The sequence below is a fragment of the Dendrobates tinctorius genome, unplaced genomic scaffold, assembly GCF_039654945.1.
Source record: "Dendrobates tinctorius isolate UK_male_01 unplaced genomic scaffold, ASM3965494v1 ptg000173l, whole genome shotgun sequence".
Classification (NCBI taxonomy): Eukaryota; Metazoa; Chordata; class Amphibia; order Anura; family Dendrobatidae; genus Dendrobates; species Dendrobates tinctorius.
Window position 1 is genome coordinate 4,390,658 of NW_027361840.1, and position 17,446 is coordinate 4,408,103.

Genomic DNA, 17,446 nt, shown 5'->3' on the forward strand with positions numbered 1-17,446 from the left:
GGGCCACCGATCGTAGGGTCAGCGGAGGGCCACCGATCACAGGACCAGCGGAGGGCCACCGATCACAGGACCAGCGGAGGGCCACCGATCGCAGGACCAGCGGAGGGCCACCGATCGTAGGGTCAGCGGAGGGCCACCGATCACAGGACCAGCGGAGGGCCACCAATCGTAGGGTCAGCGGAGGGCCACCGATCCTGGGCACAGGGGGCCGTCAGCTGGTCCTGAGGCTGCATCGTTGGGATAGCTTCCCCTCGTCCGGTCACTTTTCTCATGGAGATGATACCTGACATCAGATGTTGGCAGTGCTGCGCTCAGTGATGCACCCAGTGCTGCGTCCAGTGATTGGCTTCATGCTCAGGACTGATTCGCTGCCATCACAGTCTCTCCGGAGTGTCAGGATTCTGGTCTGAAGATTCAATGAGCAAATTAAAGGGACGTCCTAAATCCTGTAAAAATATTATAAAAGCGTCAGAATATTGTATTTGCGCTCCTGCAGCATTTCCTATCACCCACAGTGACGCTGCACACCAGTGATCCGCGCAGGCAGTGGCCACAGGGTTGGAGAAGCCTAATATCCAGACAGCAGGACCTGATCATGTAAGGAATCTGATTGGCCATCAGGGAAGTGATTGTCGACCAGGAGTGATCTGATTGGTTGAGCTGCACAGAAGGAGCCAATCAGATCCTCCAAAGATGAGAAAACTTATCTGATTGATTAGCAACAACCAATCAAATTCCTGCTCTCATCTTCCAGGGCTGACGTGATCGGTTGCTAGTGACAACAGCCTGGAATCGTGAGGGGCATTACTGCAGTTGCACTCAGCAACCAATCAGATCACGCCCCCACTGGAAAGGGCATCCTCCGTGATGTGATGCCATGTGACCAGAGATGACCTCCCCCCGTGAACACATGCCGCCCAGTGGCCGGAGAACCACAACTCCCAGCATTCCCGCCCGCCGCGCCTCATACATGGAACGTCAGTTACCGGGAGCTGCACGGATGGGGATCCTGGTGACACCGCCTGTACGTCATCAGCTGCACCACGTGACCAGTCTGTGCAGCCTGGAATAGCGACCGAGCAGAAACTGCGGCGACGGCGGAACTGTGAGAAGGGACAGCGGCCGGCGGGTGACTGGAGGGGCCCCGGGAGGAGACAGGGGGCAAGAAAGTAGCCAGGGGCCCCAATAATAGACCAGAGGGGCCCCGGGAGGAGACAGGGGGCAAGAAAGCAGCCAGGGGCCCCGACAATATAACAGAGGGGCCCCAATAATATAACAGAGGAGCCCCAATTATATAACAGGGGCCCCGGGAGGAGACCGGGAAGGAAAGCAGCCAGGGGCCCCGATAATATAACAGAGGGGCCCCAATAAGATAACACAGGGGCCCTTTGTGATAATAGTCACGTCTGATCGTCATGGTGCCGTTGCCCCTCCCCCGGTAATAATAAGACATATAATAGATGGTGAGCCCCCCTCCCCCACCATGAGCCGCGTTGACCGCATAGAAGACCCTGACACATTCAGCTATGATGATTTCTTCCATCAGTACATGGCCGCCAACGCTCCGTGCCTCCTCTCCGCCCAGTTCTCCCGCACGTGGAGCAGCCGCTGCTCCTGGGTCACCGCCGATAACAAGCCCAACTGGGATCACCTGCTGCAGGTGTTCGGTACGTCCCGCGGGGCTCAGCCACCCATAGACGGTACAGGACCATCAGACCAACCGTCATGTAGCATGGAGACAGGTGCCGGCCTCCAGCGCATCCCCTAATGGAGCCTGGGTGGGGGATTGTCCATGGGGGAGCAGATGTTTCGCCTTATTCTCCAGCACCTTGTGCCATTTCTGTCCAGTCGTTCCCCGGGGTTCGGCTCACACTAGTCATCACATGGAACGATTCCTATATTTCTTCTATTTCAGGAGACGCCGTCGTTCCAGTGGCAAATTGTGATGTGAAGGAATACAACTCCAATCCTAAGGAGCCCCAGCCCCTCCGAGAATACATCGCCTACTGGAGGGACTACACCGAGAGTGGCCACCGCTCTGCCCTGGGCTGCCGCTACCTGAAGGACTGGCACATGAGGAGGTGCAAGGAGGCGGCACTGCCCACTACAGATGACATGCTTATTCTTCAATATCCTCCTCCCCGGGAGTCGCGTCTGTCCTCCTCCTCCCCGGGAGTCGCGTCTGTCCTCCCCGTCGCCGGGAGTCGCGTCTGTCCTCCCCGTCGCCGGGAGTCGCGTCTGTCCTCCCCGTCGCCGGGAGTCGCGTCTGTCCTCCCCGTCGCCGGGAGTCGCGTCTGTCCTCCCCGTCGCCGGGAGTCGCGTCTGTCCTCCCCGTCGCCGGGAGTCGCGTCTGTCCTCCCCGTCGCCGGGAGTCGCGTCTGTCCTCCCCGTCGCCGGGAGTCGCGTCTGTCCTCCCCGTCGCCGGGAGTCGCGTCTGTCCTCCCCGTCGCCTGGAGTCGCGTCTGTCCTCCCCGTCGCCGGGAGTCGCGTCTGTCCTCCCCGTCGCCGGGAGTCGCGTCTGTCCTCCCCGTCGCCGGGAGTCGCGTCTGTCCTCCCCGTCGCCGGGAGTCGCGTCTGTCCTCCCCGTCGCCGGGAGACGCGTCTGTCCTCCCCGTCGCCGGGAGTCGCGTCTGTCCTCCCCGTCGCCGGGAGTCGCGTCTGTCCTCCCCGTCGCCGGGAGTCGCGTCTGTCCTCCCCGTCGCCGGGAGTCGCGTCTGTCCTCCCCGTCGCCGGGAGTCGCGTCTGTCCTCCCCGTCGCCGGGAGTCGCGTCTGTCCTCCCCGTCGCCGGGAGTCGCGTCTGTCCTCCCCGTCGCCGGGAGTCGCGTCTGTCCTCCCCGTCCCCGGGAGTCGCGTCTGTCCTCCTTCCTGTGTGGTGTCCCCTTCACTCCAATAGTAAGGTCTGTCCATTTCTCCTCCCCCAGTGTTCTCTGTGTGACCCCTGCTTCTCTCTGCAGGGCATTCCCGGATCAGGACGTGTATGAGACGCCACTTTATTTCTCCTCTGACTGGTTGAATGAATACTGGGAAGCCATCGGCGTGGACGATTACCGCTTTGTGTACATGGGCCCCGCCGGCTCCTGGTATGTACGGCAGCAGTGTGTGTCTGTACGCCCATCATTGTTCCATTAACAGCAGACATGAAGTGTGAGGTGTAAAACAATTATTTTGTTCTAGTAATGACCAAAAAAGCTTCTGTAATCACCTCATTATAATATTTACCTCTTTATATTTACCTCATTATCATATTTACCTCATTATAATATCTGCCTCAGTATCACTTCCGCCTCATTTTAATACCGCAGTTTTTGCTCTGCAAGTTCTGATATCGGTAACGTTTGCTTGGTGGTGTCGATGATGTTTGCTCGGCGGTGGTGGTTTGCTTGGCGATGTTGGTGGGGTTTGCTCATTGGTGATGTTATCTCGGCGGTGGTGTTTGCTCGGTGGTGTCGGTGACGTTTGCTCGGCGGTGTTTGCTCGGTGATGACGTTTGTGTGGCAGTGTTGGTGACGTTTGCTCGGTGGTGTCGGTGGGGTTTACTCGGCAGTGCTGGTGATGTTAGCTCGGCGGCGGTGTTTGCTTGGGAATGTCGGTGGGGTTTGCTCAGCGGTGGGGTTTGCTCGGTAGTGTCGGTGACGTTTGCTCGGCTGTGTTAGCGCGGCGGCGGTGTTTGCTCGGCAATGACATTTGTGTGGCGGTATCAGTGACATTTGCTCGGCGATGTCAGTGGGGTTTGCTCGGCAGTGCTGGTGATGTTAGCTCGGCGATGACGTTTGTGCGGCAGTGTCGGTGACGTTTGCTCGGTGGTGTCGGTGGGGTTTACTCGGCAGTGCTGGTGATGTTAGCTCGGCGGTGGTGTTTGCTTGGCAATGTCGGTGGGGTTTGCTCAGCGGCGGTGTTTGCTCGGTAGTGTCGGTGACGTTTGCTCGGCGGTGTTAGCTCGGCGGTGTTTGCTCGGCAATGACACTTGTGCGGCGGTATCAGTGACATTTGCTTGGCGATGTCAGTGGGGTTTGCTCGGCAGTGCTGGTGATGTTAGCTCGGCGGCGGTGTTTGCTCGGCGATGACGTTTGTGCGGCAGTGTCGGTGACGTTTGCTCGGTGGTGTCGGCGTGTTTTGCTTTTTTTTTTTTTTGCATGTTTCTTCTTCTATCATTCTTGTATCTGGACTGTGAGACACTCTTGCCGTTGCCCTCGTCCTGACCGCTCCGCTTTTTTCGGGGTCAGCTGCAGCCTCCACTCCGGCGCTCCAGTCACTTATTCTCAGTCAGGGCAATGAGCGGAAGTGAGGAGGAGAGGACCCGGCCCAGAAAGACGCGCCAGCGTTATGCACCTGCTGAGCGTGAAAGAGAGCGAACAGTGCGACTCGTGCCGCCGTGTAATGACTACACTGCCTTGCCTGCCGCTGTCCTCTTGCACCATCAGTATGAAGATGACATGGTGGGACACATTGCTATCAGGAACACTACCCTATACACAGTCTCCCTAGGCTGCCAGAGCGAAGCATTCCGCTGGTGCTACACAGCGTGTTTGGCCGCGGCACATCCAAGGATTGCTGTGTGCAGCTGCTACATCACACCTCAATGCAGATGCATGGCGGCACACAGCGGCGCCGTAAGATGCTGTGAGAAGCAAGTCATAATTAAGTCTGGCTTTTTTTTTATGTTGCCTGTCACGGTACCCAGTGTGCTGACCTGCAGTAAAGACCCACAGCAGCTGGCAAGCCGTACACACAGCTGTCACCCACATGCACGTCGCTATGCTGAGAGCGCTCACTGCAGCAGATGTCGTACAATGGAGCAGAGCCTTCCCCTGACTGAATTATGTAGACATGTCGCTCTCCAGCAATGTTTAGCATGTGAGGAAGGCAAAGAGGCGACTGCTGCTAATTCTGCCGGACGACCATTACTGTGGTGTTTGATTGCAGGATGCCCTCCACATTATAATAATCCCTTTCCTATAATGTCACACTGACAGGACTCCGTTCCACGCTGACGTCTTTCGATCCTACAGTTGGTCAGCGAATATATGTGGTCGTAAGAAGTGGCTGCTCTTCCCGCCTGGCCAGGAGGAAAATCTTCGTGATTGCAGCGGGCGCCTTCCATACGATGTGACCGCACCTTCGCTCCACGACGTCTGCCCCCCATTCCTGGAGGTCATACAGGAGCCCGGGGAGATCCTCTTTGTACCCAGTGGTTGGCACCATCAGGTGTACAATTTGGTGAGAGGCTGCGCCACATTCCCCTTCACCTGTAATTGGGTTATGCGTTTATTTCACATAATGAAAGGTCCACAGTTTTCAAATGGATATGAGATCTGAGAGAGGTCGGAGGACCCCCGGGTGACGTGGTCAGAGGACCCTCGGGTGACGAGGTCACAGCCCTATAAGAGCATATATGGTGGAGGGATTAAAATCTGGATACAGTTCTGACATCAAAAATTATGAATCTGATCTTCCAGGAGGACACCATCTCCATCAACCATAACTGGGTGAACGGGTGTAACGTCTTGGTCATGTGGAGCTTCCTGCAGGCGGAGCTGAGCGATGTGAAGAGCGAGATCAGTGAGTGGAAGGAGACGATGGACGACTGGGAGCAGCACTGTCAGGTGACAGAACATTAATCATTTAAGATCCTGGAAACCCTGTAACGCTGACCTTCACTTCATAATACCTAGCCCTCGGTGGTGCCGAGTCCCGTCTCCATTCTCCCTCTGGTGCCAAGCCCCGTTCATGTTTTCCATGTTGTGCTGAGTCCTGTCCCAGTTCCGAGTATCTTGTCGTACCGAGCCCCATCTCTGTTCTACCTGTGGTACCATGCCACTTCATGGTTTCCTAGGTGGTACTGAGCCCTGTCCCCTGTTCTCCTGGATTGGTGCTGAGCCCCATCCATGATCTTTGGGTGATGCCGAGCCCTGTCCATGTTTTCCTGGATAGTGCTGATCCCCGTTTATTTTCTCCCTGGTGGTGCTGAGCCCCATCCGTGTTCTCCCTGATGGTGCTGAGCCCTGTTCATTTTCTCCCTGGTGGTGCTGAGCCCCGTTCATTTTCTCCCCGGTGGTGCTGAGCCCCGTTCATTTTCTCCCTGGTGGTGCTGAGCCCCGTTCATTTTCTCCCTGGTGGTGCTGAGCCCCGTTCATTTTCTCCCTGGTGGTGCTGAGTCCCGTTCATTTTCTCCCCGGTGGTGCTGAGCCCCGTTCATTTTCTCCCTGGTGGTGCTGAGCCCCGTTCATTTTCTCCCTGGTGGTGCTGAGCCCCGTTCATTTTCTCCCTGGTGGTGCTGAGTCCCGTTCATTTTCTCCCCGGTGGTGCTGAGCCCCGTTCATTTTCTCCCCGGTGGTGCTGAGCCCCGTTCATTTTCTCCCTGGTGGTGCTGAGCCCCGTTCATTTTCTCCCCGGTGGTGCTGAGCCCCGTTCATTTTCTCCCCGATGGTGCTGAGCCCCGTCCCTGTTATTTTCTTGCTGTGGGAATCATTTGTACTTTTCATATTTTGCACAGATCATCCTGAAATCCTGCTCTGGGATTGATTATAAAGAGTTTTTCACCTTCCTGAGGATCATTGCTGAGCACAGAATTCAGGTCTTACGGGAAGGACATGAGAACAACGTCCTGCAGAGCCCCCAGGTGATGGCCCCGGGGCCCCGACATGTACAGTTTGATCTCAGGAAGATTGCTGATACTCTGGTTTTATTAATGGACAACCAAGATTTCCAAAATCTGGACACAGAAACATTACAACCCCGCCCCGAAGACTTACTGACGGAGCTGGAGAGAGTGATACAATGACGGGAGCACAGAGGATGAAAATGTGACCGTGGTCGTACTGCATTCTGAGTGCTATAGCGTGTGCGGCATGCAGAAATCCTCTACCCCGCTCAGACACTGAACCAGCAGGGGGCAGCGAGGAGACTTAAGGTCTTGTAACCTGAACGGTGACGGGCAAGCAGAATTGTGAGTGCAGCTCTGGGTGTGAGTGGAAAAAGTAACACAAAATATTTCTTGAGTTTCTCACTCAGGGACAGAACGTGTCCCGCTGTGTTTCTGTAAACCAATAAAAAGCTTTAACTTAAAAAAAAGCAAGTTTTGGATGCTCACACCCAGAAATAACAGCATGGGTGCCTGCTGGTACATGATCCCACCCCAGGTATAGAAATATCAGCCCTGGTGCCCCCAATGAGCTCATTGCCCTTCTCACCCAGCTCCCGGACCCCCAGGAAAACACTGTAACATTTGGATTGTCTCCAGGGTGTCCAAGAAGCGTGTCGGGCATCAAGGGATGATCTGGTGTCAGTCATTTTACAGAAAGGGAGCGACCCCCTCGCTATTCCTTGCAATGCTTCTTCAATGGCCGTGGAACAGTCCAGCCGCAGTGCGCTCCAGTCACCAGGAGTGGCGCCATATGCCATAAAGGAAATAACCCGGGGAGCCGAACTAGAAATCGTGTCATAAGAAAGAGGTAGTGAGGGGGGGAAATGGCGACTACGGCAATGTAGCATGGCGGTCTGTGGGCAAAAAGGGCGTTTTCAGCCAAATATTCTACAAAGCCAACAGCTACTATCCTGACCCCTCCATAGGAAGCTGCAGTCCAGCTGTCTCCCTGTGCCCATTGTCACCCCCCCAGGGACGCACACTCACTGGCCCCATAGAGACACATACTCCCTGCCCCCATTGCCATCCCCCAGGGACCCACACTCACTTGCCCCATAGAGACACATACTCCCTGTGCCCATTGTCAACCCCCCCAGAGACCTCACTGGCCCCATTGAGACCCATACTCAATGCCCTAGGGGTGGGCAATTAATTTTCCCAAGGGGCCACATGAGAAAGAGGCACTGCTGTGGAGGGCCGAACCAATCGGCTGAACTTAAAGGGGCGGTCCAGAACTAAAGGTGAATTTCATATTAAATGTATATCTATTCAGTGTAATAATCTCATCTTGTTTTCTAATATACTTCAATGAAAAATTCCCTAACGTACCCTCTACATTCTGACTTCCTGCCTTTTTTTTTTTTTTTTTAAACGTCCCATGACATTTTGTTTGAGATTCACCAGTGCATGCTGGGATACCCGAATGAGCCGTCATCAGGCGGCAGAAGCTGTGGTCACTGCTGCAGTCTCTGCCCCTCTCTGAAATGAGGCACCATCAGTGACGTCTGTTTTGGAGGCTCGGCTAGTCCTGCTCACCTGATAATGCGTCATACGTAAATTCTGACTCATCCTCAGTGTGAGCTCCCTGTGCTATATTCCTTTGAATGCACAGTGACAGTGCGCTCCCTGTGCTATATTCCTTTGAATGCACAGTGACAGTGAGCTCCCTGTGCTATATTCCTTTGAATGCACAGTGACAGTGCGCTCCCTTGCTGGCTCTAAGGAGAAGAGATGACCCGGCAGGGACCAGTCCAGTTTCTGAAAGAGATGACGCTTCTTTTCATGATGCGGAAAGCAGCTGTGGCTGTTAAAAATGCATATTCTTGTATATTATTCAGGACTTCTTACCAGATGTGATACACTAAAATATGACAATGTTCTTATAAAAAAAATGTGGTGGTTTATTTGGATTCTTCCATCAGAGAAAAGATTATTACAGAAAAACATAAAAATAGGTGAATGATTATAAAGAGAGCTGGTCCATTTGTTCATTAATCCTTCTTTCCTGGAACTCTGAAAAAGGCGTCTGTCTTGTAGTAACGCAGCTTTTCTGGATGGTGATTAGATTACATACCAGCTGTCCGTAGTGTCCGAGTAAGATGTCCCCTCGAGTGTGGAAGTGGAGAAGAGCCCTGTTCTAGAGTAAGCCCCCACCTTAAATATACGTCCCTCAAAGCACGTGGTCTCTATATATGGAGTTGACATTTACCCTGAGCTACTTAGAAAAATAACCTATGTAGTGTCAGCAGACGGCAATGTTCAGTACGGAACTGAGTGTAATAAGAAATATAAACACATATCCAATTATTACTCTTTAGCAGTGGCACTGACCACATCCTCTGCCCCCTAATGATGTCCCGTGTGAGTGCCCCAAAATGCACTGGGATTCTCAAACAAATGTCATTTCGAAGTAAAAAAAAAAAAAAACCCCAAGAAGACAGGAGGTCAGAGGAGAGAGGGAACGGTGAAATATATTAGAAAAGGGATTAGATTATGAATTAACTTTAGTATGAAAGTCTCCTCCTTTGGGTTCGGATCACCCTAAATTCTGCATAATATTAATTTAATCTCATAGTCCTTTCTTTGAAGCAAGGTCACTTCAGTACTGAGCTCAGCATACTCCACAATGATATATGCCATGTGGAAAGAAAGTGAAGATAACAGAAAATATAAATTGTTAAAAAATTATTCTTTATTGAATATATTAAAAAATGAGAAAATTAAAAAGACAGGGTAACAGGCCTCCAAAAAAGAGGGGGACAAGCTGCGGCAAAGAAAGTAAACACGGACATGAAGGAGCAATAAATAACCCTATAGGTAGGTATAAATACAAAAAGGTTCTTACATGCAAATTAGTCACTACAAGGTTCAGCATGCCTCAGCAGATGACAATAATCACCATTGTTTGTTACTACTGAGTATCTGCAAAAGGAGCAGCATTGCCCATGTGACTGTTAGAGAGCTGGGTATAATGTAGGGTTAATGGGGAGGAATGCACCATGGAGCCGCACAGAGTCACAGGTTTATAATGGATGTGCTCATGTATAAAGCAAAGGACTGATGGTTAGTGCCGGATAGTAAGACGTGGGCCGGGTTAGGTGCAGCATCCACCAGTGAAAGGTAATTGCCGCAGGATATCTCCCCCCGCCTGACAAGCGCCGTTTCGCTAAGTAGCTTCTTCCAGGGGCGTGGAGATAAGGAGGTGACAGAGGAATATTTATGCCGAGGTGCTAGATACCGGGGAGGAGTGTGGAGGAGCTTCCATTGGTCTGTTGTAGCGCACGTCAGGAAGTCCCGCCTCCTTTTGCTAAGGGGACTTCCGCAGATGCGCTCTGTGGCGCGCAGGTGACGCACACTGCGTGTCACTGTTCAGAGCCCTTCCGGTGGTCAGTAGGAGGATACAGGGCTAACGTGTGCGCATTAGACACTGGGAATAGAAATATAAACTCGACTGGACTTGTAGGAAGAGACCGGACACAAAAATATGTAAATGAGAGAAGTGAACTGAGGAGGAGTGAAGCTGGCGGTGTGTGTGGATGACGAGGAATGGACCCGCGTGTGTACGTGAAGGACCTGTTAGGGGCGAGTTATGAATAGAAGAGGCATATTACTATACCAAAAAGGGAAATGAGCATAAATGACCTGCATGAGGTGAATGTGAAGGAGACCTAACGAGTGTGAACACAAAGCTGTGTATACATAAAACATTACATGCTGGACACAAGGCAAGGATAACATATAAATATTAATAATATGATATATGTACACACGTATATACATGATACATACCGAAGGAAAAGCATAAACTACGCAAAAGACATGGGGCTGAAAATACACATTTAAATATAAAAAAAAAAAAATAGGCAACATGTGCAATGAATGAAAAAAAAGTGAGAAAAGTGTCCATATTTTTTCTTCCACAATCAGTTATTATTTTCATCTTCTTTATCACTCTGTCCCGGATCATGATCTTCTCCTGAAATGATGGCTTTTAGAAGAGTAGGTGAAAGGTGTCATCAGGAGGCAACACAGAAACCGAGCACCTTGGGATGAAATAAAGAATTAAAATGAGTAAGACCACAATTTTTTTGGATAAAGCAAAAGAAAAAGTGGGAAGGAAAAAACCTAAAAATGCATAAAAGACATAAAAAGACACCTTAAAAAGCTCCATACCCAGAAATGCTATATTTTATTGGGTAATAAGAAGGAATTAAAACCAAAGTTCTCATTAAGGCCATATGGGGTGATGGTGCCTGACCGGTAGATCCACTTTCTAGCTGGGCCAGGGATTTGCTCAGATCACCGCCACATATTCCCAAACTAATTTGATCAATACCCTTAAAGACAAGATTTTTGGGATTCGAATTGTGGTAACTTTTAAAGTGGCGGGGCAAAGTTTTCAGGAGAGAATAATCATCTATTGACTTGGCTTTCTCAATATCCCGAATGTGTTCTCTTACCCGGATTTTTCGCTCCCGAGTGGTTAGACCGATGTAAATTAAATTACAGGAGCAGGTGGCGTGATATATAACACCTTGGGATGCGCAGGTGAGTTGTTTCCTAATTTCAACATTTTTTGATCCATCAGCATTAGAGAAGGAATGTGATTTTTTTCATAGTAACACAGGCTTTGCAAAGGCCACACGGGAAGAAGCCTTTTGATAATGGTCGTTTGAGGCTTGGCGGGTGGGGGTCATAGTGACTATGAACTAGAATGTCTCCCAAATTACGGCTTCTTCTGGCTACGACAGAAGGACCAGAGGGAAGAATTTTGCGCAAATCTGGATCTGTTAGTAAAATATTCCAATGTTTTTGTAATAGTGTTTTGATTTCCTCCCACTGATTGTTGAAAGTGGAGATGAATCTCACTTGATTATCATTTTTATTGAAATCTTTTGAGGCTGAGTAGAGTAAATGTTCCCTCGACGCTTGTTTTGCCCGCCTGTATCCGTCTTTAATGCTTCTTTTACTATAACCACGGTTTAGGAATCTTTTTGTAAGATCCACGGCTTGGTCTTCAAAATCTGACGGTTTGGAGCAGATACGTTTGGCTCTTAGGAATTGACCGGTTGGTATACCCCTGACTGTTGCAGGTGGGTGGGATGATGTGGCATGTAGCAGGGAATTGGTGGCTGTGGGTTTCCCACATAAATTTGTATTAATCATCCGATTAACAGACACTCCCAGTTTAAGGTCCAGGAAATCCAATTCTCTGCCAAATTTATATAGTAATTTGATGTTAAGACTGTTTTCATTTAATTTGCTCATTAAGGTATGGAGGGTGTCAGCTATTTCGTCCCATATAAATCATACATCATCGATGTACCTCAACCACCCTTGTACATTATGTATTCCAGGAATCAAATCACTTTAGAAAATGTCCCTTTCCCATGCCCCTAAGAATAGGTTAGCATATGATGGGGCACAGGAAGCCTCCATTGCAGTGCCTTGTGTTTGTAGATAAATTTGTTTATCAAATGTAAAAACATTATGATTGAGCACAAAATCAAGGAGGCATAAAATCAATTCAATCATGTCCAATTCAATGTTGCTATTTCTAAGAAACCAGGACACAGCTTTAATGCCATCCTCGTGCCTGATGGAGGTATACAATGCCTCAACATCAGCAGTTACCATTATCATGTGTTCTTCGAGGTATACATGGTTTAGTTTTTGTAAGGCTGTTTTTGTGTCCTGGATGTTAGATGGAAGTGTGCCTACCAAGGGCTTTAGGTAATGGTCAATAAAATTTGCAACGATCTCACAGAGGCTACCATTTCCAGATATGATGGGTCTTCCGGGAGGGTTCACCGGGTCTTTGTGTAATTTGGTAAGCACATATAGTGTCAGTAGTTTTGGACGAAGATTGCGTATAGTCTCAACCATGTTTTTGGGTATAATACCTGATTCAAAGGCTTTCTCCACAATGGAGAGAAGTTCAGCTTGATATTTTGAAAGAGGATTATACGGAAGTTTTCTATAGCATAGGGGGGGCTGTTATGATTGAGTCACCATAGGAGGCAAAAATAGAAATGCTAGCTAAGTCCAGAAAACCAGAGAAGTTGGCAGCTATCGGATTGCAGACCCCTGAACCTATCAACACAACTAGCAGTAGCCGTGGGGGGCTCCTACGATGCCCTAGGCCCCTCGATCACAGCCGGAGGACTACATAGCCTAAAGACAGAAAGGGAAATCTAAACTGCCCCAGAGCAGACCCCAAAGTAAAAGGAAGCCCCCCACATATAATGACGGTGAAGCAAGAAGAAAGAACAAAACACAGACAGAAAGATAGACTGAGCAAAGATGGGGCCCACGCTAGCTTAGATAGGAAAGGACAGGAAGGCTGCTGTCTGCAATCCATGAAAACCCCTATGAAAATAAGAGCCAACAAACTGACAGTAAAAAAGGCCCTGAAGACGCTAGGCTTCAAAAAAGCTATGTCAGTACTCAGGAATATTCTGAAGACAGAGCAACAGGCAAAAGGAGATTCAGCTCACCCCAGCAGGGAATGGCAGAATCCAGAAAAGCAAGGAAAACAAAACACTAATGCAAAAAGGCAAAGCAGAAATCTTAGCTTTAGATGAGCAGGAATCAGACTGGTTTCCAAGAAGTTCACAGAGAAATCACCCGCAGGCCAGAAGGGCGTCGGCAGCCTTATATCCAGTCATTAACTCCACTCAGCCAGTCATCATCATCAGCCCCAGGTGTTTGACAATCAGGCTCACTACCTTTCTTCACCACAAGAGGGAGTTCCTCGGGCCTCAGTAGTGAAGGGGAGAATGAACTCACAACAGGGGCGTTAAGTAGTTTGTGTGCTTGTTTTTCATATAGTACTGTAGGCCATATAACTACATTGCCCCTTTGTCTGCCGGCTTAAATACTACATTTTGTAGCGATTGTAGATTGATGAGAGCCTGTTTTTATTCCCTATTCAAGTTGTAAGACCATGAAGGTTTTGGCTGAAGGGCTTCTATTTCCGTAGTAAGGACCTTAGTAAAAAATTTCAACAGCCGAACATGTGCCCATTGGAGGAAATTTTTTAGATTTGTTAAAGATCTCATGTGGAAAATTACCTTAAACTCGGTGTTTTCCTGTAATAAATCTTCCAAGTTCCTTAGGGCTTCTTCTTCCTCTTTTGTACCCGTGATTTCCCCAAGGCAGTTTTTGTGGTGGATGTTTTTTTAAGAATGAGCTTCCTGGTGAATAGGTGTAGATCCCTCACCGTCGTGAATGTGTCTAAGCGACATGAAGGTGAGAAAGTCAGACCCTTCCCCAGGAGCTCAACCTGAACATCAGTTAATATATGTTCAGAAAGATTGATTACCTTAAATTGGTTGCCTTGTATATGATGACTTGATCTTGTAACTATATCTGGAAGTCTTTTGTCATTCCGTGGTGTAGGTCTTATGCTGGATGTCTCACTATGGATGGTTTCACCATCGCTTATGTGTTGTTGTCTGACACTGAGGGTGCTGAACTCTCAGAAGGACTTTTATAGCGAGTGGATCTTGAGTTGTCTTTTCCTCCATTACCGTTGTTGGGCTGCTTGGTTTTTTTATTTTGCCAGCGATATATTTTATTGGTGTCATAATCATTAAGATCCCTTTGGAATTTCTTAATTTTATTCTGACACACTTCGTTCTCCCATTTGTCAGCATCCTTATTGATGTCAACCAAAATATTGTCAAAATTTTCTACTAGTATGTCTTTTAGTATGATGAGCTTGAGAAATTCAATGTCATCATCGATAATTTTTAAAGATGCTGTATTCTTATCGATGACAATTTGGATAAATTCCAAAGAGCATGTTGTTGCTGCTGAAATCCAACGTTTGATTAAGACATCATCCTCCAATTCAAATGATGGGTATAGTTGTACCCGTAACCCACGTGGTATAATTTGACGGTCCATATAGTTCTCTAGAGCTGATCTTTCCGATCCTCTCAAGATCTCCTTCTCTACTCCCCCCTTATCACTTCTTCCCACAACCGCATACAAGACTTCTCCCGTGCTTCCCCCATACTCTGGAACTCCTTGGCGCAACACATCAGACCCTCACCATCAACGGAAACCTTCAAGAAGAACCTGAAGACCCACCTGATCCCACAAGCCTACAGCCTGCAATGATCCTCGGTCTACTGAACCACCGCACGACCTGCTCTACCCTCTCCTACCGTATCCTCACCCATCCCTGTAGACTGTGAGCCCTCGCGGGCAGGGTCCTCTCTCTTTATGTACTTGTGTGTCCCTTGTCCTACACATGTTTATTGTACTTGTCTATGTAACGGGGACTTCCAAGCTGGGGTACCTCTTTCAGTACCACCCCGTATTTTCGGAGGTCCGCTCTGCGTTGGCTGGAGTCTGAATGAATGACGCTGGCTGGAATTCCTCTGAGTGCATGGGCGCATATAAAAGATCACTACTTCTCCATGTATTTCCAGTCTGACAACACTTTACTCACAGGACACAGAATATATCACACAGATACAGAGGGCCGGCCAATAGACAAGCGTCAGGCCAGACATGCATTACAAAAGCCGCAGGTGGCCGGAGCCTGCGGATGTTTACTGTGGGAATTACAAACGTGGGGGGAGGGCGGACACTGCTGATACATTAGGGACATGCATCTCCCATGGAACCTATTATATATACATATAACTGCACAACATATTCTGGGTGCTGAGTGGTTCTGTAACACGTAACACAGCTCCCCTTTTCAGCGACGCGATCGGCATACACAGTCTGATCCTCAACGGATCGGTTTGGGGATGACCGAAGTTTATGGGGTTGGTACAAGTTCCTTTTGTCGACTTAGTCCATCGGCGTTACCATTTTGTTTGCCGGGTCTGTAGTGGATGGTGAAGTCCAGAGGTTGTAGGGCTAAACTCCACCGCAGCAATCTGGCGTTGTCTCCAGAGACCCAATTAAGCCAGACTGGGGGATTATGGTCCGTTAGGAGGGAAAACTGTCGTCCATACAAATATGGTTGCAACTTCTTGAGTTCCCATACTACCGCCAAGCACTCCTTCTCGATGGCCGCATAGCTTACTTCACGGGGCAGTAGTTTCCGACTCAGGTAAGCTACCTGGTGTTCTTGGCCGTCCGGCCCGACTTGGCTCAGTACTGCTCCCAATCCAAACATAGAAACGTCTGTATGAACAAGGAAACGTGTAGTTGGATCGGGTGCGGCCAATACAGGGGTATTGGGGAGGGCGTCCTTTAGTTGGCGGAAGGCTTCCTCACACTCTGAGGTCCAGGTTACCTGGCGGGGTTGGTTCTTATGGGTCAGATCAGTGAGGGGCTTGGCTACGCTGCTGTAATTGGGAACAAATTTCCTGTAATACCCCGCTGTCCCTAGAAACGCCATGACCTGGGTTTTAGTGCGTGGGATTGGCCATTTGGCTATGGCCTCAATCTTGGCTGGTTCTGGTCGCTGTTTCCCACTTCCCACCCAATGCCCTAAATACTGAACCTCTGCTTTGCCCACGTGACACTTGTTTGGGTTCAGGGTGATTCTGGCCTGGTGGATCCTGTCCAATACTGTTTCTAGGTGATTTAGATGCTCTTCCCATGTCGCACTGTAGATGGTGATGTCGTCCAGGTAGGCACAAGCATAGTCCTGGAGACCATCCAGAAGCCGGTCAGCCAGCCTTTGGAAGGTCGCCGAGGCATTCTTCATCCCGAATGGCATAACTCGAAACTGGAATAAGCCGAACGGGGTGACAAATGCCGACTTGGGAATAGCGTCAGGACTAAGGGGAATCTGCCAGTAGCCTTTGCATAGATCGATGGTGGTCAAATACTTTGCCCCCGCCAGCCGGTCTAACAACTCATTCACACGCGGCATGGGGTATGCATCCGTCACTGTTTTCTCATTGAGCTTACGATAGTCTACATAAAACCGTGTAGTCCCATCCTTCTTGGGCACTAACACTACGGGGGATGCCCAGGGACTATCTGACTCTTCAATGACCCCTAAACGCAACATCTCTTGTATCTCTTGTCGCATCCCCTCTCGTCCCCTTAGGAATGCGGAAGGGGTTTTGTCGCAGGGAGGGTCTGATCCTGGGTCTCAACCTTGTGTTGTGCCAGGCGAGTGTACCCCGGTCTCTCTGAAAACATCCTCTGTCGCAGCCTCAACAACGCCTCCTCCTGCTGTCTCTCCCGGGGGCCTAGGTCTTCACCCAAGTGTACCTGGTCCCATGTTTTAGACGGAGTCCTTTCCCCTAAGACATCCGGCAAGGAAAGTCTGGCTAAATCCTCTGCTTCAGGTGCACACATGATCACTACCTCTTCAGGGCGCTCCCGGTAGGGCTTCAGCATATTCACATGGAACATGCGGATAACCCTGGGGTCGTCACAATCGGCGACATTATAGGTTGTGTCGGCTATTTTCCCCACTACCTGGTAGGGCCCCTGCCATGCAGCTTGAAACTTATTCTTCTTAGTGGGCTCTAACACCATGACCTTCTGTCCTATTTCCATGGTGCGCTCTCTGGCCCTCCGATCGTACTATATGCGATGGCGCCGCTGGGTCGCCTGCAGGTTCTCACGTACAACCTGGGTCAGCTCCTGTAGGCGGTCCCAGAATTCCAGCACATAGGATACAATAGGTACCCCTTCTATGAGGCCCTCCCCTTCCCAGTGTTCCAGCACTAAGTCTAGGGGTCCCCTTACCCGTCTCCCGTATACCAGCTCGAACGGGGAGAACCCCGTGGATTCTTGGGGCACCTCCCGATAGGCAAACAGGAGGTGTGGCAAGAATTTCTCCCAGTCCCTGTAGGTCCTGGTAAAAGTCCCAA

At 49.8% G+C, this 17,446-nt stretch overlaps 1 protein-coding gene and 1 long non-coding RNA gene across 5 annotated transcripts in view; one reads left to right on the forward strand and one right to left on the reverse strand.

Annotated features, from left to right (window-relative positions):
• The first annotated feature begins 1,335 nt into the window (after nucleotides 1–1,335).
• Nucleotides 1,336–7,286, forward strand: LOC141053968 (2-oxoglutarate and iron-dependent oxygenase JMJD4-like). The gene is made up of 6 exons (XM_073551123.1): nucleotides 1,336–1,667; nucleotides 1,916–2,081; nucleotides 2,956–3,081; nucleotides 4,975–5,218; nucleotides 5,458–5,604; nucleotides 6,495–7,286. Exons 1-6 carry the CDS (start codon nucleotides 1,484–1,486, stop codon nucleotides 6,780–6,782), a joined length of 1,155 nt encoding a protein of 384 aa, XP_073407224.1. The 5' UTR covers nucleotides 1,336–1,483; the 3' UTR covers nucleotides 6,783–7,286.
• A 2,028-nt stretch (nucleotides 7,287–9,314) lies between these two features.
• Nucleotides 9,315–17,446, reverse strand: part of LOC141053976 (uncharacterized) — a 166,570-nt gene continuing 158,438 nt past the window's right edge. For all 4 annotated transcript variants that reach the window (XR_012221314.1, XR_012221310.1, XR_012221311.1 and 1 more), the window contains one exon: nucleotides 9,315–10,687. This is a non-coding gene — a long non-coding RNA (uncharacterized lncRNA). The remainder of the gene's footprint in view (nucleotides 10,688–17,446) is intronic.